The sequence below is a fragment of the Leptidea sinapis genome, chromosome 35 (genome assembly GCF_905404315.1).
Source record: "Leptidea sinapis chromosome 35, ilLepSina1.1, whole genome shotgun sequence".
Classification (NCBI taxonomy): domain Eukaryota; kingdom Metazoa; phylum Arthropoda; class Insecta; order Lepidoptera; family Pieridae; genus Leptidea; species Leptidea sinapis.
The window spans coordinates 5,171,081-5,194,696 of NC_066299.1; the positions used below are offsets into that span (position 1 = coordinate 5,171,081).

Here is a 23,616-nt window from a genome sequence, read left to right on the forward strand (position 1 = left end):
ATATGCACACAAAATTCCATGAGAATCGGCCAAGCCGTTTCGGAGGAGTTTAACTACAAACACCACGACACGACAATTTTATATATTAGATATAAACATTGGTTTGTCATTTCTATGGAGTAAATACTTAATATTTGAATTGTGCTTCAGTTCGGAGTGAAATATTTTGAATAATATAGTCAAAAGACATAAAAACCAGACCTATTTTCAATGTACGCCCTTAACACTGCATAGGTACTTATTATTATAATAATAAAATATTATAACACTTAAAATAAACATGATATATCATAGTGACAAAACATTCCTAGGAACTTACGTAATGTAAAATCACGCCAAAATTAACCAAACTAAAACAACAATATACCTATAACAATAAAGTAACGTTTTCACCATGTGATCCACGGTGGTTGATTGATTTTATTCAACGGTACATAAGTTAAATTAACTGGTATGTTCACTAGCGCGTAGTTCCTTCGCAAATCTTGCAATGTTTTTAAAATTGTACCTCCATTCCGACCCAGTAGGAATGCCGCTGGTATATTCACATCAATGTCCATCCTGAAAAAAATATAATGTAAATAACTTATAAGAATATTTAATAATGCGAAATGTAAACATTCATCAGTGGAAGATTTCTTTACACAGGAAGCCGGCTTGATTATGGATACCACAACGGTGCCTTTTTCTTCCGTGAAGCAGTTTTTTTTTATGGAATAGGAGGACAAACGAGCGTACGGGTCACCTGGTGTTAAGTGATCACCGCCGCCCACATTCTCTTGCAACAACAGAGGAATCACAAGAGCGTTGCCGGCCTTTAAGGAAGGTGTACGCGCTTTTTTTGAAGGTACCCATGTCGTATCGTCCCGGAAACACCGCACAAGGAAGCTCATTCCACAGATTTGTAGTACGAGGAAGAAAGCTCCTTGAAAACCGCACTGTGGAGGACCGCCACACATCCAGTCCACCATCGGTGGGGATGATAACCTAACTAGTGGCGTGTCGTGCGGGAGGAATGCGGTAGGTGGAATTCGGCGACAGGAATCAGGTGAAACAGCTCTTCGGAACACTCCCCGTGATAAACGCGGAAGAAGACACAATGAAGCGACGTCTCTACGCAACGCCAAGGTCTATACCATCCAGCCGTTCACAGAGCACTGGGTCCCCGACAATTCGAGCTGTTCTACGTTGCACGCGGTCAAGTGGATCGAGCTGATACTGGGGTGCGCCAGACCAGACATGACAGCAATACTCCATGTGTGGCCGGACCTGCGCTTTGTAGAGCGCTCGAATGTGGGCCGGCTTGAAGTATTGCCATGCTCTATTAATAACGTCCAGCTTCTTCGAAGCCAATCTTTGCAAGGCCTTTCCGTGGCCCTCCAGATGGCCACGGAATTAGCAATCGCTCGAGATTTCGAGACCCAGTATTCCGATACTAGGCGAGGCTTTAAGGGAAGTGTTGTCGAAGAGCGTTGATATGATAAATGGGGTTTTTTTTAGTGGTAAACGCGCAAACTTGAGTCTTCTGGGGGTTAAATTGGACAAGGTTCAATTTACCCCATCCCGCGACCTTCTCGAGAGAGGACTCGATAGGAAATTTCTCTCGACGTTTTCCCGAGAGAGACCTGCATGGCCCGAGTATAGGGCATCACCAGTCCTGTCGTCTGTACAGCGATGTATGTTGGAGGTGTCCAACATATCATTGATATGCAGAAGAAACAGCATGGAAGATAGCACACAGTCTTGGGGCACTCCAGCGTTCACGGGCTTGGGATTCGAGCATAAACGTCGACAACGACCTGTATGCTGCGCCCAGTGAGGAAGCTGGAGGTCCACTTGCATAAGCTCTCGGGAAGCCCAAATGATGGAAGTTTTGAGAGGAGCGCCTTGTGCCATACACGATTAAAGGCCTTCGCTATATCCAGGCTAACTGCCAGGCCTTCCCCCTTGCTTTCAATAGCCGCCACCCATCTATGTGTTAGGTATACCAAGAGATCGCCTGCCGACCGACCATAGTGAAAGCCGTACTGCCGGTCGTTAATCAACAGGTGACCCTCAAGGTATACCAAGAGCTGCCGGTTAATTATGCTCCCCTATGATTTTGGAGAGCAGGGAGGTAATAGCAATAGGCCTGTAGTTTGCCGGATCCGAACTGTCTCCTTTTTTTGGATCGGATGGACAAGGGCTGACTTCCATGTGTCAGGAACTACGCCTTTTGAATAAGAGTGCCGGAATAAACGCGTTCCCAGCGGCGTCAACTCAGGGGCACACGTTTTAAGCACGATTGGAGAAATGCCATCCGGCCCGCTCGACTTCCTGACGTAATAATGTTTTAGCATTACTGTGTTTCGGTCTGAAGGGCGCCTAAGCTAGTGAAAAAATTGGCCAAATGAGACTTAAAAAATTATGTCTCAAGATGACGAGCGCAATTATTGTAGTGCCATTCAGAATTTTAGGGTTTATCAAGAATCCTGTGCGACACTGCATTGAAATGGGCAGGGCGTATGAATTACCATCAGGTGAACGTTCTGCTCGTCTCATCCTTTACTGTCATAAATATAAATTCGATATTATAATTTTTTATTTGAGACTCACAATTGAGGTGCCTAGTCCAGATAATGGGGGATAAGAGCTTTTATGGATAAAAAACATGATTTTTAGTTAGTTTCGAATACCTAAAAAAGACTTACGAGACTGATTTCAGAGTATGTGATTTTTCCAAAATCGATTCTAATACAAAAACATCGATTTGAATCAACACATGTCAATAGAACCTAAATAATTATTTGCTAGACTACACTCAAAGAAATTAATGGCTTTATTTCCGTCACAGCCATTTACAGGAAAGTCTCTGTTTGATTTTATTTTAAATTGAATCCCCTGTTCAAATCATTGATTCCGATCGGGAGATTATGGCAAAAATTGAGTAAATAATTACTGAAATAATTTCATTTTGACGCATGAGAAAAAGCTAGGCGACATATGGGCATTCTCCTTTTAAAACAAAATTTTATGAACGATGTGGGACATAAAATTTTGTTTTCAAATTTTATTTGTGTATTAATCCTAGAAGTGAGGGTTATCACTTTAACACATAACAAATTGTTTAGATAAATTAACTAAAAGACTTCTTTGTGATCCAATTAACAGATTTTTAAAATCACATAAGTACTATTAATTAATAAAAACCAGTTCGGTTTTCGGAAAAATAAAAGCACTACCCAGTTATTGCAAACATTTACAGATGATGTTAATAGATCGCTTCATGATAAACTTCATGTTTTAGCACTATTTATTGATTTTGGCAGAGCTTTTGACATACTAATTTTGTAATTTACAAAATACTCTCAAGACAAATAAGCAAGATGTGGCATACAAGGGTCGCTTCTAGATTTAATAAGGAGTTACTATAAATATAGATACACGACACACAATAAGCCTTTAGCAACATGAATCCAATATTTAAAGGAACAACTCAGGGATCGATCATAGAACCTACAGAGTATTTACTGTATGTTAATGATATGTGTAACATTATAACTACAGGCTCAGTTTACCAATTTGGTTATGACACTATTTTTCATATGGTTGCTCATAAAGACATAGAAGCTGCACAAGCTGAACATATGACTCATCAATAATATTTTAAAGAGCTATATGGCTAAATTTAATAAAATACCTTAAAAGACGTAACTGAACTTCCACATTTAGTTTTCATTTATTTTATAATTAGCAAGGTCACAGGGAACTGCTTATTATTATAACAGGCATGATGACTTATTTTCGATTCTTCTTTTTTAATGTCTTTACCTAATAGTGCGCTATTCTCGGAAAAAAAAACTTTATTTATTTCATTTTCAATCCTTTATTGCATCATAAATCAATAAACACGTAATATGAAAACTAAACGTTCAAGAGATGTTCTTATGACTATTAGAGGTGTCATAAATTTTAGTTAACATGGCTGATTGCAGTATTTTATTAAATATCTTCTTAATCTTAATTAAAATATAAATTAAACAAGGCCATATTTTAGAATCATTATGTATTTTATAAATTCATTTATTCTTTTATTATTTAATACTGACATCAGGCGCAATTCTCCGACAGTAATGTTAAGAGTAGGTAATATTTAAAATTATACATACTTGTCATCAACCATTTCTATCAAGTGATCTACAGGATCATCCCATCTATTCATTGCTTCTGTTATTATAATTGCTCTGGCACCGGCTTTTTGAGCTTGTGCAGTCTTATAAACAAATGAACAATGCCTGGAAAAAAAATATTTAACATAAGAAAATGGATATTTACAATTTTACCAAGCAATAATAGTAGAAGGTGGGAATAGCTCTCTATGTTAGTCATCTCGTGAATGGTTAAAGCTTGTGGAGGAACTCTATAAAAGGAGATGTTCTAGGTGGCACAAACAAAATGAACATAAAGATTGAACATATCGTATTTTGTCGTGTCAACTTAAGTGATAACAGCTGATTTCTATAAACAATCGCAATCCAAAATTGGCGATCAGCGATTCATTCTGTTATAGCATTTGAAAAACCGATCTATGGACTGTCGTTTTTTAATCCATCTTAGAGATGACGTATTGGTTTTTTGGCGCTTTTTTGCTCTAAATAGTGGAAAAAACCTAGCAGTAATGCAAAGGCTTGTCCAAAGGGACACATAATAAAAAATATATCGAGTTATGTAGCAAGCATGTATACTACTATATAAAATAAAGTCCCCCATGTCTGTCTCATCAGGAAGACGATCCACTGCTGGTCAAAGGCCTCCCGCAAAAATTTCCAAGGTCGGTTCCTGTGCTGTCCTCATTCCGGCAATCTTGACCAAATCGTCGGTAAATCTTGTGCGTCTGCGTCTTCCGGTACGTGGCCGCCATTGGAGGACTTTAATGCCCCAACGGCCATCTGTCCGTCGAACTATGTACCCTGCCCACTGCCTATTTACTTTAACTCAAAATCTACTGATTTAAAAACGGGTTTTCACTAAAAGATGGAGTGATTCATGAGGAAGTTTTAGATTTTGAAAAGGTTTTGTGTAAAATGGTAAGAAAAAAAGAATATGATTGTTGAACATTTCGGAAATAATCAAGACGTCTGGGAGCTTTCATCCAAAATGCTGCCCACCCTCCGCGTCTGCGGCCACTCTAGGGGTAGGGTAGACTAGTACCAGGTGGAAGTCGTGGCCCACTGATTAGCTTCTAACACAGTGTAGTCATAAAAATATTCATTGATTTTATTCAAAAATATAAAAAAACGTTCTATTATATTTTTATAAATATTTTTCATAACTTTTATTATTTCCAAGAAAGGCAGTCATATCAAAAAGTTGAACCACTTTCCATCTCACCGTCAAACAATATTTTATTTTTCCATAAACTTGAAAAATTGTTCCGTTGTACGTAACTTCAAACGCAAATAAAAACGAATCTCTGCGGGGTGAGAGGGGTGTCTATTTAAAAAGGGAAAGGCCTCCATAAAATAAAACAGTTACCAACCCTAAATTCGGGATGCGAATTTCGAAATAATGCACACCCGCTATTTATACGGATTTAGTACCTACTTAGACTTAAATGACAATATTAGTTATCTTAAGCAATTTATGCACATTATGTAGCCTCTAACCTAACTAAAGAAACTAGTTACTTTATAGTTGTAAGCTAATACATACCCTCTCTCAGCTAGAGCAATTTGTCCCATCACATCTTTATGATTCATAAGACTAGAACAACTATGAATAGGTACTGTTGGTACTAATCTAGCTTTCTCTAATTTAAAGCTTTCATTCTGAAAATAAAACAGGAACAAATGAGACTTAGTAATTTTATCATCCTAGCAAATTTGTATGTTTTTAATTTAACAACAAAAACATGTTATAAACAAAACTCATTTGTTTACTAAGCATTCCTGCTACCTATTATATATAAAAATTGCATTATTTATATATTATGAAATATAATTTGAATAATAAGGGTTGTAGCGGCTTGACATCTAGTCTGAATTAACTATGTGTTACCAATCATTGTCACTGTCATTACATTGACAATGACATTATCCGTGTGACTGTTCCAATTGGCCATCAGTTGGGAGTGGACACCCCAGGTGTAGTGCTTCTTACTGAAGATCAGCTTTTCAACATCACCAATCGTGTGACATTACAAAGTTAAATTAAATAATAGGCCAAAAGCCATGTAGTTATTTTCATATGTATAATATACATATTATGTCTGATAGATAACTGTATGTTCTAAATGTATTAATAATTAATAGTAGGCCTCACTACAAAGATTGTGTCTGATTGTATTGCAACAGCAGACACTTTAGTAACATTCGTTCATTTTCTGAGTAGTTTTATGCTAGTACCTTTTATTATCATGGAAATTTTACTTCCATAACATTTATATAATGCATCTCATGCTGTGTGGCTATAATTAATCTTTGTATGAATGATAAATAATAATTTAATATTCTTTACAATGGTTATTACAGTAAGTTAACTGTGAATCATTTCCAGGACCATAAATAAAAATAAAGCATAAATTATACTCACAAAGGTGGTGCCAAAATCCTTCGCAGGTCTAATTCGGTATGTATATCTTAGCTCTGGTGGATCTAATATTTCAAAGAAAGCATCTCCAGAGATCACATCTGCAGTTGATGATCCATCATAAAAGTGAATGTCATTTGCTAAAAGTTATTAAGGTTCCATCAATTAAATAATTAACATATATTCTTATAAGTATACTAGCTACCCCGACAGATGCTGTTCTGGTAATATGAAAAAAAATGATTTGGGAATGATGTGGTCCAAAGCCATCAGAAATTTGCAATCAAAGTTAATAAGTTTAAAATGAAACAAAAACGTATTTCAGAATGATTTTATAATATTAAGTAGTAATAAAATGATAAGGATTAATATTGTGTTTGTGTAAACAGTCAACTTTATGTCCCTGCCACCGCTGCACATGAGGAATGACACCCTGGCCCATACGGCAAAAGAGAAAGCCGATCTTCTGTGCACTCTTTTTGCCTCCAACCCATCTCTTGATCACAACGGAAAAACTCCGCGGACCATCCCGCGGTGTCAGAGCTCTATGCCTCAAGTTCAGACAGAAAACTGTTCGTCGTGCTCTGTTTTCTTTCGACGTCAGGAAATTGAGCGGGCCGGATGGCATTTCTCCAATCGTGCTCAAATTGACGTTGATTCCGGCACTCATACTCCAAAGGCGTAAGTACCTGACTCATGGAACTCTATCCGATCCAAAACAAGGAGCACTGGGATTATCCGAAGAAAACAAACCTTGCCCCAAGGGTAGGATGCAAAAAAGGAATGCATCTTATCCCAATCTGACTGGTAGTGCCAAACGCGGCGAGTCGCTGAAGGTCTGCGATGTGGTCGTTGGATAGGCACTACACTCCTGACCAGGCAATGGTCGGACGTCGAGAGAAGGGAGTTGACAAAGACCTGGTAACTATTGGGATGTCTATTCAACAGATCTAATAATGACGGCATGTGGCTATCCACATCCGGGAGCCACGTTGGCGACTCAACCAATTGGGACAGACCGTACGCCAATGCAAAATTATGCACAGAACGCTTGCGTAGTCTGTGGTACGTGATCCAAGACATTCGGCATTGTGCACGTTGAAATCACCCAGCAGAGGGGATCTGTGCAAACACATCGTCAATTGCCGCTTGAACGCAGACCATGAGATGAATGCTCGGGGAGGAATTCTCCGACTCTAGTAAAGCAGATACCCTCCTTGGATAAAATCTCTTTGAGGACCACTGTCATATTTTCGTGGAGGGGGGGATGGGCTCCGGTCCTCGACGCTAACCTATGCGAAACATAACGCCACTGGGCCGCTACTACATACGTCACGCCGGTATTTTATGCGAGTGTGGTAATTAACCTGGACGAGTCGTGCCCGATTGTGCTGTCATAAGATAGCAGCGTGACCCTGCAACTTCTATAAAGCCCTTAGTCGCCTCTTTTGACACCTTGGGCCTGGGACTGCCCCATTCTTACTTGCTTCTTGTTGTGTAGAGACATCGCTTCAATTTGTGTCTTCTAACACATTTATCAGATAACAGAGTTTGGTAGAGCTGTTTCACCTGATTCCTGCCTCCGAATTCACACTTGCGAAGGCACAACTTAAATTAGAATATCATCCCCACCATCTGGATTAGCACGGAGTGGTTTTCAAGGAACTTTCATTCACATTCTACAAAGCTGTGGAATGAGCTTCCTTGTGCAATATTTCCAGGACAATATGAAATGCAAAAAATGGTGTTCACATTCCTTAAAGGCCTGCAACACTTCTGTGATTCCTCTCTGATGTATCCTACTTTTCCACAAAAAAAATAACTAAGTTTTATTACTATGGTCTACAATAATGACTCCATGGATTCCACAATTATTTAAGACTTTATAATTTACTAATGAAATATTATAACTACTGAAGTAGGGTGTGCCAAACAACATTGTATACAAGGGCGGGTATTATGAAGAACAGTCGTACTGAGCTTGTTTTAGTAAATGGAAGCATGAACCCTGAAAATTAGATTGAGGATATTCTCAGACCTTATGTCCATCCATTTGCGCAAACCTTTGGCTCCGATTTTATGTTAATGCATGACAATGCGCATTCACATACAGCTTGGCCAACCAGTCAATACTTGGCAACGGAGAACGTCTGAGTACTGCCGTGGCCTGCACAATCGCCAGACCTCAACCCCATCAAGCACACATGGGACATGCTCCAGAGAGGTGTTTTGAAGGACTTGGACAGAGTGACAACAAACCAACATTGGAAGGGTTTGCTACAATTCCATTGGGAGTGAATACCTCAAGATGACATAAACAGTCTCATTAATTCAATGAATAATTGTTGCCGACAAGTTCTGAATAGCAGAGGAGGCCATACTTTGTATTAAATTATCCTATTCTCTATAAATTCCACAATAAATTCATTTTCTTTAGAAATTTCATTCATCTGTTATTAAAAGAACTTATAAAGACAACAGCTGTTATTTTTACATCATAGGACCCTAAGAATATTATTTAAAAAATAAAATACCATGTTATAATGTGCAAAACCATCCTAAAATTTAAATTACTACATGTAGCTTATACTTTTTTGATGTGTGTATAAGAGATTTGCACCTATGTATTGACTCATTATGATATCGATAGAACCATTACATGTAAAGACTTAAAATTTTGTAGGAATATGTCAAGTAGTCAGCTAAGAATACAATTGACTAAATTTATAAGTTTATATTTGTCAACACAACAATGCCTGTCTGATCAACTAGTAGACCAATATTTGAATAATATCAATACCAGCATTTCCAAAATGTTGATCCCGGATTCCATTAATTCGTAATGGAATCCTGGGTTGTTTTAGCTAGAAACAGCAAAAACAAATTTGTAATGATATATCAAATAATAGTGTAAACATGACAAACAATTAATATTGAAATTTAAATGTCATATCTAATTTGTTGTAACTTAACTTTTTCAACTTTTTAACGTAATAAATTGAACTTTTTCTTTTATTCCTTAAATTCAAATGAAAAGTAAAGTGTTTAAGAAGGATGAAAGACATCAATTCCTATATGGACTGTGAAGACTACATGGACTAAAGATAAAGTCAATTCTAAATACTTTACTTGGAAATTGATTCCTTGCGACCCACTTCTATTCTACAATTTATTGTTCCTACATAGTATTAACTAACCTCCAGGAGAGACAACGGGTAGCAACAGCAACATTAAAGTCACTATATTAAGAGTTTCTGATGTAAGTCTTATTTTGTTATTCCAAAATGACCACATAATAGTACTATTGGAACTGAGATAATAAATCATTTGTTTAATAATTTTTAAATGTCACTCTTATCAACTTGTATGTATATACATAACGCCATTTAAATACGTAGTAGAATAAGTATTTATTTATATAGTAGGTTATTTCAATTTGGTTTATATAGTACTTCGTAGTGTTTTATTTTAGAGAGCAACGTTGAGCAAGTTCATTAATTTTTTTTTTTTTTTATATTAATTCGTTCTTTCGAACAGGCTATAGCCAGGGGCCTTACTGCCTTGTCGTTAGTATTTTCATTTCTTTGGTATTTATTATTTTCACTATTTTGTTTTACAAAAAGTCCAATCCAGTTTTCTCATTTCATCTTACATTATTTCCATTTTCCTTTTCCAATTATGTATATTCGATAGCGAATATTTATAGTAGTTTCTTTCATCAAATCCAATCCAGTCTTAAAGTCATCAGTTATTTTACCATTTCCGTTAATGTATAATTCTCTAAAGAATATTTTCCATATTTTCCTTTTAGTAAGTCCAAATCCAGTAATATAGTCTCTAATAATTTTCCCCTTTTCTTAAAGTCAAATCCAGTGTAATTTGCATAACTTTTTAGAATAATACCTACCTATTTACATTATCTGTTCAGTTCGCGAATTGCGCTATGCTATAACTAGTTGTATATGTACAAGTTATAACGTATTTACATAATTATAAACAAATTTACAACGTATGTATCTACAAATTACAATGTATTTACAGTACTACATACAAATTTATACAAGGACATATAAGTTGATGTGTCCTTTAATAGATCTATTACTGAGAGCGGGATTATATTGGGTGCACCATATATTTCCAGTAGCTCATCCATCAGCACAAGGCGCTGTATGCCAAAGGACGAACAATCAAAAAAGATGTGATCCAGAGACTGATCTTGTTGCTTATTACAATGGTCACAAAAAGGAGAGGAGACAATTTTTTTGCGATGAAGATGAAAATTCAATCGATAGTGACCAATACGCATTCGTGTTATTGTAGTATAGAACTTTCTGTGAGCGTTATTTTTAAACTTACAAAACCAGGGTGTGCTATTAACGGGATTATCTAACAAAGTATACGAATGAGCCTTATTTTCAACTTCTGTACAATTGTACCAATATCTTCCCCAAAGAAGAGTCATACGCTGTTTTAGATTACTTATTATATCTGTATATGGTATGTTAATGTCTAGATCTTTGCAATCAGGATATAGGGATAGATCGGATATATTAATGATAGTTCTAGCTAGAAAATCAGCGCTTTCGTTTCCTGCTACTCCTATATGGGACGGGACCCAAACGAAATCCACTTTAATATCGATTAAACATAGTTCGAACCACAATTCCTTTATAGCAAAAATGATGTAATTGATGTTAGCACTCATTTTGTTATTTGACAAACATTTTAACACACTCATACTATCACTAACTATTACCCACTTCTTATTAAGTTGATTTTGTTTCTTAATATGCTTTAAAGCAAAAAGAATAGCGACGGCTTCAGCAGTAAAAATACTGGCATATCTATTAATCTTAAAGCCAATACCCTTCCTAATTTCAGTAAGGTAGATTGCAAAAGAAACATTATTATTGTTTTTTGAGCCATCCGTATAAACAAATTTACAATTAGACCATTCTGACAATAATACATGAACCTCCTCTTTTGAAGTTAAATTTGGATCTATTACAACATTAATTGCAGAATATTTACATCGAAAAGAACCTGCATGGCAGGGAAGTATATCATTATTCCGATGAATATTTAAATCTTGTAGAAATTTAAAAAATGAAGAAAAATCTTGCAAGATAAACAACTGTCTCGGAAATGAAGACGATTGATAAGCAATAAGATTCTTAAGAAGATTGTTCGTCGGCAAGCTATAGAGCTTTAAAATAAATCTTTCTTTAAGATAACTAAATCTAATACACAAAGGAGGAAGGTTGGCCTCGATTTGCATAGCAGCTATTGGGCTAGTTTTAAGTGCACCCAATATTGTACGCATACATTTATTTTGTATTTTATCCAGACTATTAACAATTTTGCTGTCTGCGGCGAAACAATGAAAGCCATATTCAAAATGACTACGAATAAGCGATTTATACAAAATTAACAATATTTTAGGGTCCGCTCCCCACGACGTTGCACACAAAGATTTTAATACATTATAAGCTTTATTCGCTTTAATTATAACACTATCTGTATATTTTTTCCAAGAAAGTTTTGGAGTAAATGTTACACCTAGAAATTTTATGTCACATGAAATAGGCAGTGGAATGCCATTGTATAAAATGGGAGGCAATATGATGCGTTTACGACCAATCACAAAGACTTTTGATTTGGTTGGATTTACATTTAAATTAAGATAAGAAAAGTATTGATATAAATTTACAAGTGCTTTATTAATAGTAGCGACTAAATTAATCAGATCAACTCCCGATACATAGACGACTAAGTCATCTGCATACTGTAGGTTTACTATATTTGGCCCCAAAATAAGGTTCAATCGTCTTATGTACATAATAAAAATTAAAGGAGACAATATTCCCCCCTGACAAACACCTAGAGAAGAAAGTCGTGGTCCATACAAATGTTTATTAAATTTTACATATACTTTTCTGTCAGTCAAAAAGGATTGCATCCAATTTATTATTTTACCTGGTATCCCTAACATTGATAACTCGTCACAAAGCACGGCAATATTTACACTATTGAAGGCACCTGAGATGTCAAAAAATACAGACAAAAGATATTGATTACTTGCTAAACATTGATGCGCATCAAGCTGTAACTGCGCTATACTCTCCCTAGAAGACCGACCTTTGCGAAAACCAAACTGATTATTAGGCAAAAGACAATTTTGTTCTATAAAGAACTCGAGACGTTGTTTTAGAAGCTGCTCAAATATCTTCCCAACACAAGACGTGAGAGCTATAGGTCTATAAGAGTCAGGTAACATTTTATTTTTGTCTGGCTTTAAAACTGGGATTAAACAGTCTGTTTTCCATTCTGCAGGAATAGTATTCTCCTTCCATAGGCGATTAAGATTATTTAAAAAGATGTTGAGACTGTGGCAATTAAGTTTTTTGAGTAAAATATATGGAATGGTATCAAGACCGAAAGATGTATCTCTTCTAGTAAATAAAGCGGATTTTAGTTCTTGTAAAGAAAAAGGCTCTATCAAATATTTATTACTATCATTAACAACATTTACATAGTTAGTTAACTCATTTGATACAAAGTCAGAAGTATACTTTTGTAGAAAATCTGGAATCCAACTATCATTCAACACACTGTCAGGAATGTAAGTTTTGTTAAATTTGCGCATGTATTTCCAAATTGAAGACAAAGGAGTACAACGATTAAATGAATTGCACAAGCCTATCCAGCTATTTCTTCTTTCACTTTTTAAGATAAGTTTTTTTAAAGCCCGCAATCTCTTAAACTCCACATAATTTTCATCAGTGGAGTTGTTTTTAAAATTAATGTAACCATTTTTAGCATTTAAAACTGCTTCTGTACACCTCTGATTCCACCAAGGCGACCAAGGATATTTAAAAGATTTTTGTGAACAAGAACTAGTAGCATTATTACTATTAGAACTTTTGGAAAACAGACAGCTAGGGATTGACTGCTTGGCAGCAGAAAGTAAAATATTACAAAAGGAATTAAAAGCATCTATTGAAGATAAAGTGTCAAATTTAACATCATCCAAATAAGAAACAACTAAGTTACTATACATATTCCAATTCACCTGCTTATAATTAGGGTGAGTGGGCAAATGTAGATTATTACATAATGTGTTTTGCAAACTAATACTATCACTACTTACTGCCATTTTTATTATTACAGGGAGATGATAACTACTGCCCAGAGGACTGTCAATAACTGACCAGTCACATAAAAGAGCCAAAGATGGAGTTACCAAAGTCAAGTCAAGAGCATTAGGACGCCAAGATGGAGATCCTATTGTGGTAGCTTGACCATTATTCAGAATAACAAGACCATTCTCATCTATAACCTCTAAAACATCTTTACCTCGAGGCAATGTATCAACACATCCCCACAACATGTGATGAGCATTGAAATCACCTGCAAATATCATTGGCTCTGGAATGGACTTAATTAAACTGTTTAAATTGTTTTTATTAAATGGAGGATTTGAATTGGAAGGACTGTAAAAACTCACAATACTCAGTTCTTTGTTATTAATTTTAATTTTAATGCAAACATTTTGTAGAGCACTATCATAATATGTATTTATGTTAGAAAATGTGATATTATTATGAATAAAAATTGCTACACCATTGTGTTTATTACCACAATCATTCCTTATTGTGTTATAGCCTTTTATTAAAAAATACTGATGTGGTTTTAACCAAGTTTCCGAAATTATAGCAATATGGATATGATTTTCATATAAAAACCTTGTAAAAATCAGCCTATTACTAATAATACTTTGAGCGTTCCACTGCACTATATTCAATGTATCCATAATAACAATTAACTAGGTGTCTTTTTTCTAAAAGTGTTATTCAGAATTTCCTTAATACTATTTGAATTTATAGTTAACTTATCTTTATTTGTACAAATTTGTAAAACTGCTTCAACCAAGAGGTTCATAAATTTGTCAGATTTTATAAGATTGCTCAGGTGTGTGTCAATATACTTTGAGTTTAATTGAGGGAAAGCAGATTCATTGAAGAGATCTGAGTATCTAACACTACGGGACTTCACTTTGTTTTCTTCAATTTTTTGTTTTTTCAGAGGACAGGTAGATGAGATAGCTATGTGATCTCCACCACAGTTGGCACATTTTGTTAAAGTTTTTGGACACATTTTAAAATTGTGATTGTCAGAACATATGGAACAAACTTCATTGTTTCTACAAAATTTAGCAATATGGCCAAATTTCATACAGCGTAGACACTGTTTAATAGGGGGTACATATACATTAACCTCATGCCTCCAGTGATCAAGTGTTACATACTCAGGTAACAATGTTGATGCAAATGTGACTGCAACAGTTTGCGTTGGAACAAAGGAGACAACACCCTGTGGGTCCTTTACTCGCCGCATGAACCTTCTCACAGCAATAACTTTTTTACTCGATGCAATTAATTGATGAATTTTTTTTGTTGGAGTAATCAGTGGGAACAGAAGTAAGAACTCCAGTGACCTCCGTTTCAGAAGCCGGAATTGAGGCAACCATCTCCAACTCGCTAAGTAACTTTTCATTTTTTAAAAATACATTCGCATTGTTAGGCAGGTCAAAGGTAACACCAACTTTAAAAGCATTAACGGACCTCAGGTGCAACACACCCGATACGCAATGCCTCCTGATTCCATTTGACAGACCCAACCTGTCCTTGTCTGATATTTTGACTTCACCCTGCTTGCGATTGAGAAATACAATAAATTCCTTCTTATTTGAATTTTCGTCGTATAACCTATAATAATTTGTCGCTCTATAAGGGGTATACTTCTCTTTATCCTTTCTTCTTACAATGAGACGTTCAGTCACCTCCGCGTCAGATACCGAGGATTCGGATAGGGGAAGTTCGTCTGGTGGTTCTGCGTCGCTCTGGCCGTTCTTCGGCCTTTTACCTGTACGCTTCCCCATGGCGATGGGGAAGCGCACTTAACAATTTATATATACAAAAATCGAATATTTATAAACCAGGATAAACAATTTACAAGTATGAAAAATATATGCACTATGAACAATAATTTAAACAATTTTTTTTTGTATAAGCGCGCCTTCCTACGTTCACTCGTTCCCGCCAAAAAACCCATTCGCAAGTTCATTAAATTTAATCATATTTAAATTTTTCTCAATTTAAATAAAGTCCATACCAAAGAATATATAATAGTATAAATCAAAGAGAACACACTGATCAGTATATTAAAAATCTTCTAAGTCTTATGATGATGATGAATGATGATCTCGTTAAAGTAATAGTGTTCTATGATGATGCGGTAAGCAGACTATGGGCTAACTGTGGGCCTTATGAGAAAGTCATGGTCGCTCAGGCCTCAGAGGGCTATGCTCGGAGTGTGCCTGAGAGATCGAATCAGAAATGAGGAGATCCGTAGGTGATTCAAACTTACCGACATAGCCCAAAATGATTGCAAAACTGGAGTGGCAGGCAGCAGTCTGACAGACGAATGTCCTCAAATGGCGACCACGTACCGGAAGTGGCAGTGTTGGTAGGCCCCCCATAAGATGGACCTAGAATCTGGTCAAGATCGCCGGAATACGTTGGATGAGGAAGCGCAGGACCAATCCTCGTGGAAATGTTTAGGGGAGGCCTTTGTCCAGCAGTGGACTTCGTCCGGCTGACGATGATGATGCTAAATTATTATCTATGATAGTGAAATATATTTTTTAATTTGAATAATAATTGGAAATTAGCTGTTGTCCTCTCGTTAGGCCCGCTCCACATACATGCGAGAATCTCTTGAGAAAACGAGAAAAACACGAGAAACCCGAATGTTGAATCCATTAACATAATATTTGCAGGTTCTCACCTTGATCTCTGATTTTTGTCGGTTTTTTGGCGCGAGACAAAAGACTTAGCTCTTTTGTAACACAAGAACAGACGAGTACTTACATTGACACCTCATTTGTATATTTCTCAGTGTCTCGCTTCTCGTTAAATTGTTGGTTTAGATTTTGACATTTCAATTTTCAATAATTGTATGGAGGGTAGAGGTAAACAGAATCATTTCAGGGAGAAAAGAGTATGCTGTAAATAACAGTTCTAAAACCTTTCACAATGGCGCTGGTGTAAGCACAGGCTATGGTTTGAACATTCAAACCATAGCCTGTGCTTTCAAATTAATCATTCATCAAAAAATCATTGCTACATAGCAATGATTTTTTTAATATTTAATAACATAAGAATTGTGTGTTAAAATTATTTCGATCTGAGACGCAGATTTCTCGACCTAGCGATACGTCATATTTAACGTACCCCGGGTACAAAATTGAGCACAATTTTTTGCCTCATGCCGGGGTATGTGTGTACGTTAGGGAGGATATCTGCTGTTGCCGTCTCGGCAATTTTAAGGGTAGGGACCTGTCCACTCTCTGGCTCCGCGTAGATTTAGAGGACCGCGTCCGCATCTATGCGTGTGTCTACAGGTCCCATAGTGGTAACGCAGAAACCGATCATCTCATAGGCTGCGTTCAAGCGGCAATTGACGACGTGCTTGCACAGATCTCCTCCGCTGAAATCGTAGTCTTGGGTGATTTCAACGGGCACAATGCCGAATGGCTTGGATCACGTACCACAGACTACGCAGGGCGATCTGCGCATAATTTTGCATTGGCGTATGGTCTGTCCCAATTGGTTGAGTCGCCAACGCGGCTCCCGGATGTGGATAGCCACATGCCGTCCTTATTGGATCTTCTGCTGACTACACATCCCGATGGTTACCAGGTCTTTGTCGACGCCCCTCTCGCAACGTCCGACCATTGCCTGGTCAGGAGTGTAGTGCCTATCCGACGCCAACGTCGCAGACCACTAGCGACCCGCCGCGTTTGGCACTACAAGTCAGCAGATTGGGATAGGATGCGTTCCTTTTTTGCATCCTTCACTTGGGGCAGGGTTTGTTTCCCTTCGGATGATCCTAGTGCCTGCGCCGTTGCAGTAGCAGATGTGATACTACAGGGTATGGATATTTTTATACCAAACTCTGTAGTACCCATCGGTGACACATCACAGCCCTGGTTCGATGCGTCAGTTAAAGCAGCATCTGACTGCAAAAAACAGGCGTATCGAACTTGGGTTGCGGCGCTTGGCACAAAGGATCCGAAATACAACCGTGCCTCCAGATTTTTTAAGCGGCAAATCGCCCGTGCAAAGTCAAAACACGTCGTCAAAATCGGCGAGCAGCTTTCCAGTTACCCGACCGGAACACGCAAGTTCTGGTCGTTGTCGAAAGCTGCTCTTGGTAACTTCAGCCAGCCATCCATGCCACCGTTGCACATGAAGAATGACACGCTGGCCCATACGGCAAAAGAGAAAGCCGATCTCTTGTGCACTCTTTTCGCCTCCAACTCGACTCTTGACGACAACGGAAAAACACCGCCGACCATCCCGTGGTGTCAGAGCTCTATGCCTGAAGTACAGTTCAGACAGAAAACTGTTAGGTGAGCTCTGTTTTCGTTGGACGTCAGGAAGTCAAGCGGGCTGGACGGCATTTCACCAATCGTGCTTAGAACGTGTGCCCCTGAGTTGACGCCGGTGCTAACGCGTTTATACCGGCACTCTTATTCTAAAGGCGTAGTCCCTGACTCATGGAAGTCAGCCCTTGTCCATCCGATCCAAAAAAAGGAGACAGTTTGGATCCGGCAAACTACAGGCCTATTGCTATTACCTCCTTGCTCTCCAAAATCATGATTAGCCGTCAGCTCTTGGCATACCTAGAGGGTCACCAGTTGATCAACGACCGACAATACGGGTTTCGCCATGGTCGGTCGGCAGGTGATCTTCTGGTATACCTAACACATAGATGGGCTGCGGCTATTGAAAGCAAGGGGGAAGGCCTGGCAGTTAGCCTGGATATAGCGAAGGCCTTTGATCGTGTATGGCACAAGGCGCTCCTCTCCAAACTTCCATCATTTGGGCTTTCCGAGAGCTTGTGCAAGTGGACCTCCAGCTTCCTCACTGGGCGCAGCATACAGGTCGTTGTCGACGGATATTGCTCGAACCCGAAGCCCGTGAATGCTGGAGTGCCCCAAGGCTGTGTGCTGTCTCCCACGCTGTTTTTTCTGCATATCAATGATATGTTGGACACCTCCAACATTCATTGATATGCAGAATTCATTCTATGCAGACGACAGCACTGGTGATGCCGTATACACGGGCCATGCAGGTCTCTCTCGGGAAATCGTCAACCAGTGCCGGGACAAACTTGTGTCTTCTATCGAATCCTCTCTTGAGAAGGTCGTGGAATGGGGAAAAATGATCCTTGTCCAATTTAACCCCCAGAAGACTCAAGCGCGCGTTTACCACTAAAAAAACCCCATTTGTCGTATCACCGATCTTCGACAACACTTCCCTCAAAGCCTCGCCTAGTATCGGAATACTGGGTCTCGAAATCTCGAGCGATTGCCAATTTCATGGTCATCTGGAAGGCAAAGCCAAATTGGCTTCAAAGAAACTGGGCGTCATTAATAGAGCACGGCAATACTTCAAGCCGACCCACATACTAGCGTTCTACAAAGCGCAGGTCCGGCCACACATGGAGTATTGCTGTCATCTGGTCTGGCGCACCCCAGTGTCAGCTCGATCCATTTGACCGCGTCCAACGCAGAGCAGCTCGAATTGTCGGGGACCCAGTACTCTGTGAACGGCTGGATCACTTGGCGTTGCGTAGAGACGTCGCTTCATTGTGTGTCTTCTACCGCATTTATCACGGGGAGTGTTCCTAAGAGCTGTTTAACCTGATTCCTGCCGCCGAATTCCACCTTCGCACGACACGCCACATGTTAGGATATCATCCTCACCATCTGGATGTGTGGTGCTCCTCCACAGTGCGGTTTTCAAGGAGCTTTCTTCCACGTACTGCAAAGCTGTGGAATGAGCTTCCTTGTGCGGTGTTTCAGGGACGATACGACATGGGTACCTTCAAAAAAAGCGCGTACACCTTCCTTAAAGGCCGGCAACACTCCTGTGATTCCTCTGGTAGTGCAAGAGATTGTGGGCGGCGGTGATCACTTAACAACAAGTGACCCGTACGCTCGTTTGTCCTCCTATTCCATAAAAAAAAAGAAAAAAAAATGTAAAATGTAATCTAATTAATATATTGAAATGAAACAAAGACCAGTGTATTTACATACATATAGAATTTATTGTGGCAAAATTTCAAATGACCCATTAACATTCTTCATTGTAGTTGAATTGTAGTATGCCGAGTTAAAATTTTAATATCATTGTCGACTAATGTAGTTCATGATTAAAACTTAAACAACTTACTTACTTTAACAACTTACGTCGTTCAAAATAATGTAGTAAACGTACCTAGCCTTAAATAAATATTATAGGAACACCTAAGCACCTAGAGTGGTTTTGTTATGCAACTTATATTTAGTTCGAAGTTTTTTTTTTATATTTATTATTATTGATTTTATATTAAATTTAATTAATTATGTGATAATTAATTTAATATTATGATACTACCTATGTCTTCTGTTCGGCTTGCATTGCGCTACGTGATTGGTTCAGCTGCCAAGATCTCCTTCTAAAACTAACAATACAGAACCACTAGTTAACGTACACATTGACAAATCAAAAAGGACCACGCTTTTATCGGACTGTCAGGCTTGTCAGGCTTACATGCCTGTAACCGAGCCATAAACAATAAAAAAAACATTTTGTTTATATATTATTATATACCTACAATTTGATAAGTTCGTCAATCACAGAGTGTTTTTACTGTTAGTTCTACTCGGTCACATAAAAGGTAGGTACCTACGTACTTGAAGTTCAAACTTTCCGAGCATAGAGTTGATTAGAGGTACCACTCATTTTTTGTCTAGTGTTTAAAATTGACAACAACGGTTTTTCTTGTAATCGATTAAAATGAAAAATGATTTAATATTATTTTTTTAGTGTATTATGGTTTGAGGTCTCTAATACTCTGATAAATAAAACAAACCAGCATAGTGTTGTCAGCTGTGGTTGTGGATACTGGATAATGAACGTAGTGTTTAAATTCTCTTTGCTGGATAAGTGGAATGGGGATAGTGTTCTGTCTTCTGTGGGCTCGATAGAGTAAAAGTTTTCTGTGCCTAGTTTGGTTCCATTTGGTTCTGTGACAGCCGGCAACCGGCGAGAAGTGTTTTAATTTTGTTTTATTTGTTTGAGTTATAAGTTCAATTTGACTCACAAATTCCAATTTTTAAATAAAAATAATTTATTCTCTCGTGTAGTTAGGTTTGGACAATTTATTTAGTATTGTAAAACATAATTTACCTAACTACAGTTCCATATTTCATCATCCAACTTCTCTTTGTGTTTCAGGCTTTCAATTGAGGAATTGCGTTTTGATATTTGGTCGGACCCGTAATAATTATGGATGGAATAGTTAGTGATCCCGTGAAATATATAACACGGGCTTATCAAGCAGAGCTTGAGGAAGTTGCAGTTAAACAGAATACAATCATAAATTTACCAACAGGTAAGTCTACCACCGAAAATTATGACAAAATCCGAGATTATACCGCGTTTTGCGAGAAAGAGTTTTGTTTTGAATATTACTGCCAGTTTGAATTGATTATTTTTAAACTGTATCATTCATTTCAAGGACAATATGGGGAACTTTCTTATAAGTTGTTTGTTTATTTACGTTACTTGTTTATAAAATATACCTGATACCTACCTCACGATTTCGTTGGCGTACAGCCAAGACAGAAGTTTTCCTCAAGGTCTTAGCCATCTACGGCAGCCTTTACTTTGTCATTGTTCTGAAATCTTTGTCAGCTACAAAATATGGAGTTTGGCGAAACAAATAGAAGTCTTTAGGCGCCAGATCAGTAGAATAAGCCAGGTATGGATGTAAATTGTACCCCAATTTGTGAACCTTGGCCACAGCAGTTGTGCTTTTTTTATTAATTTAATTTATTTAATCTCACCAACTAGATACATAATTTTAGCATGAAGATACAAATAAGATAACAATTTTAAATATTACTATTTATATATCTAACTTAAAAGTAAGCACAACATTACATTATTAAACTGAACAAAAAATGCTAATATTTTAGGAAAATAAAATAATTAATTAACTCCTAGTTACGTAATTACTAATCTATATTTTTAATGCAAAAGACACCTGTGGTTTCATAAAAGTTAAAATTTTAAGAAAATTATGATCTAATTTATATATTTTATTAGAGTTTACACATATGAGTTAAAGGGGAGAGATTAAGCCATAGTAATTTCTATAAAATTTGATAAACATTTATTGTGTGTACAGTGTGTACTTATTCGACAATTAGACTGCTGGCAGACAAATGCCAATATTTTGGAGAACATCTGGACTGTAAGGTTGTTTATGAATTTGTAAAGGGAAATTAACTTGGCCGACTTACTTTGCATTTCCAGAGAATCAATGTCTAGTTTATTTATCCTTTTTTGGTTATTATAAATATGATAAGTTTTATTTTATATGTAATAAATAATAATTAATAGCTCTGATACAATTTGTTCAACTCATTCTATTCAAGTTGTATTTTTTTTGTTATATGGACCAAATAATGGAAGTATATACAAGGATAGGTCTCAGTAGGGAATTAAACAGTATTTTGTTTGGTCCAAAATGATTACTTTTTATTTGATAAAATTCATCTAATAATGTTCTGTTTTTTAGGTGCAGGAAAGACTTATATTGCGGTTCAATTAATTAAACGATTTTACAAAGACCTGAAAAAACCATGGGGAAGTGGTGGGAAGCGTACCTTTTTTCTAGTAAATACAGTTCCCTTGATAAACCAGCATGTAAGTTGAAGTATATAATAACCCTTTTTTGAATTTATATGTTATGGTCATATGGAAAATTTAAACTCTAGCTCACAGTAGTTGGAATTCGCCGGATTTCGCTCAGGTACCGTTGTTTTGAGCGATGCAATAGAAAAAAAAGCCGAAATACACATGGTAGCACTGCTCCTCTACACAGAGTCACTATGCATCTTCATAGCACCCAGCTACATCATACATCTCTACTGGAAATGCAGCCTATGTCTAAGCCTTCTTATTGTTATTTTCTGTTTTTAAATTGTGATTTTTTTAATCTGATTGTGGAAAAGTCGGCTTTTTTTAACATTACATCCATAATTCGCTTTATAAATTTGTACAGTATAACTTGTAATAGGGATTCACCGCTTCTCACAATCTGGTTCACTTGTTTGTTATCCCAACCAAAAAATAAGTTTGGTGTCAAACTGGGAGTTTTGATGTATTACCAAACAATTGCGCTGATCAGTTTCTCGACATCTCTATATTTCAGAGTTAGCTTTTTAAAATAAACAGATCCATAGTCATTATGATTAGTAATGAATTACATTTAATGAATATTATTCATTAAGTTAATGATGGTCACTAAGTTAATGATTGTTCATTAAGGTAATGATTGGTAATTGACTTAATGTCATTTTTCATTAATTTTATTTTATTTATTTAATGTCACCAACTAGATACATAATTTTAGCATGAATATACAAATAAGATAACAATTTAAAATATTACTATTTATATATCTAACTTAAAAGTAAGCACAACATAACATTAATAATGTTATGTTGTGCTTACTTTGACTGAACTAACTAACGAACGAACTTTGCTTTTTTAACTGAACAAAAAATGCTAATATTTTAGGAAAATAAAATAATTAATTACCTCCTAGTTACTTATTTAGTAATCTATATTTTTAATGCAAAAGACACTAAGTGTTTCATCACCTAATATTTTGTACAGTTATCATAACTATATGTAAACACAATAAGCTGTTCAGCACAAAACAAGGTACTTTATCTCTCTTTCAAATACTGTAATAAATATGATATTTGAGTAAGAATCCAATCGACACAACACAAAAAAACACAATGCAAAAGACACTGGCGGCCGGGCTGCAGCGATTCAGATGGTAGACCTGGGAAGGTATATGTCAGTCATGTCATTTTGCGAGGGACTAGAATGGTGGTCTGAAATAAATTAATAGAGG

The 23,616-nt window shown here is 37.0% G+C and overlaps 1 protein-coding gene and 1 long non-coding RNA gene across 2 annotated transcripts; one reads left to right on the forward strand and one right to left on the reverse strand.

The window, feature by feature from the left end:
• Positions 1–364: 364 nt before the first annotated feature.
• On the reverse strand, positions 365–10,063 carry LOC126975355 (PRADC1-like protein). Its single transcript, XM_050823207.1, has 5 exons — positions 9,765–10,063; positions 6,571–6,707; positions 5,692–5,807; positions 4,149–4,274; positions 365–561 (listed from the first exon to the last, which is right to left on the reverse strand). Exons 1-5 carry the CDS (start codon positions 9,892–9,894, stop codon positions 390–392), a joined length of 681 nt encoding a protein of 226 aa, XP_050679164.1. The 5' UTR covers positions 9,895–10,063; the 3' UTR covers positions 365–389.
• A 2,549-nt stretch (positions 10,064–12,612) lies between these two features.
• On the forward strand, positions 12,613–14,168 carry LOC126975372 (uncharacterized). Its single transcript, XR_007731710.1, has 3 exons — positions 12,613–12,837; positions 13,387–13,654; positions 13,738–14,168. It is a non-coding gene; the product is annotated as an uncharacterized LOC126975372 (long non-coding RNA).
• The last annotated feature ends 9,448 nt before the right edge of the window (positions 14,169–23,616 follow it).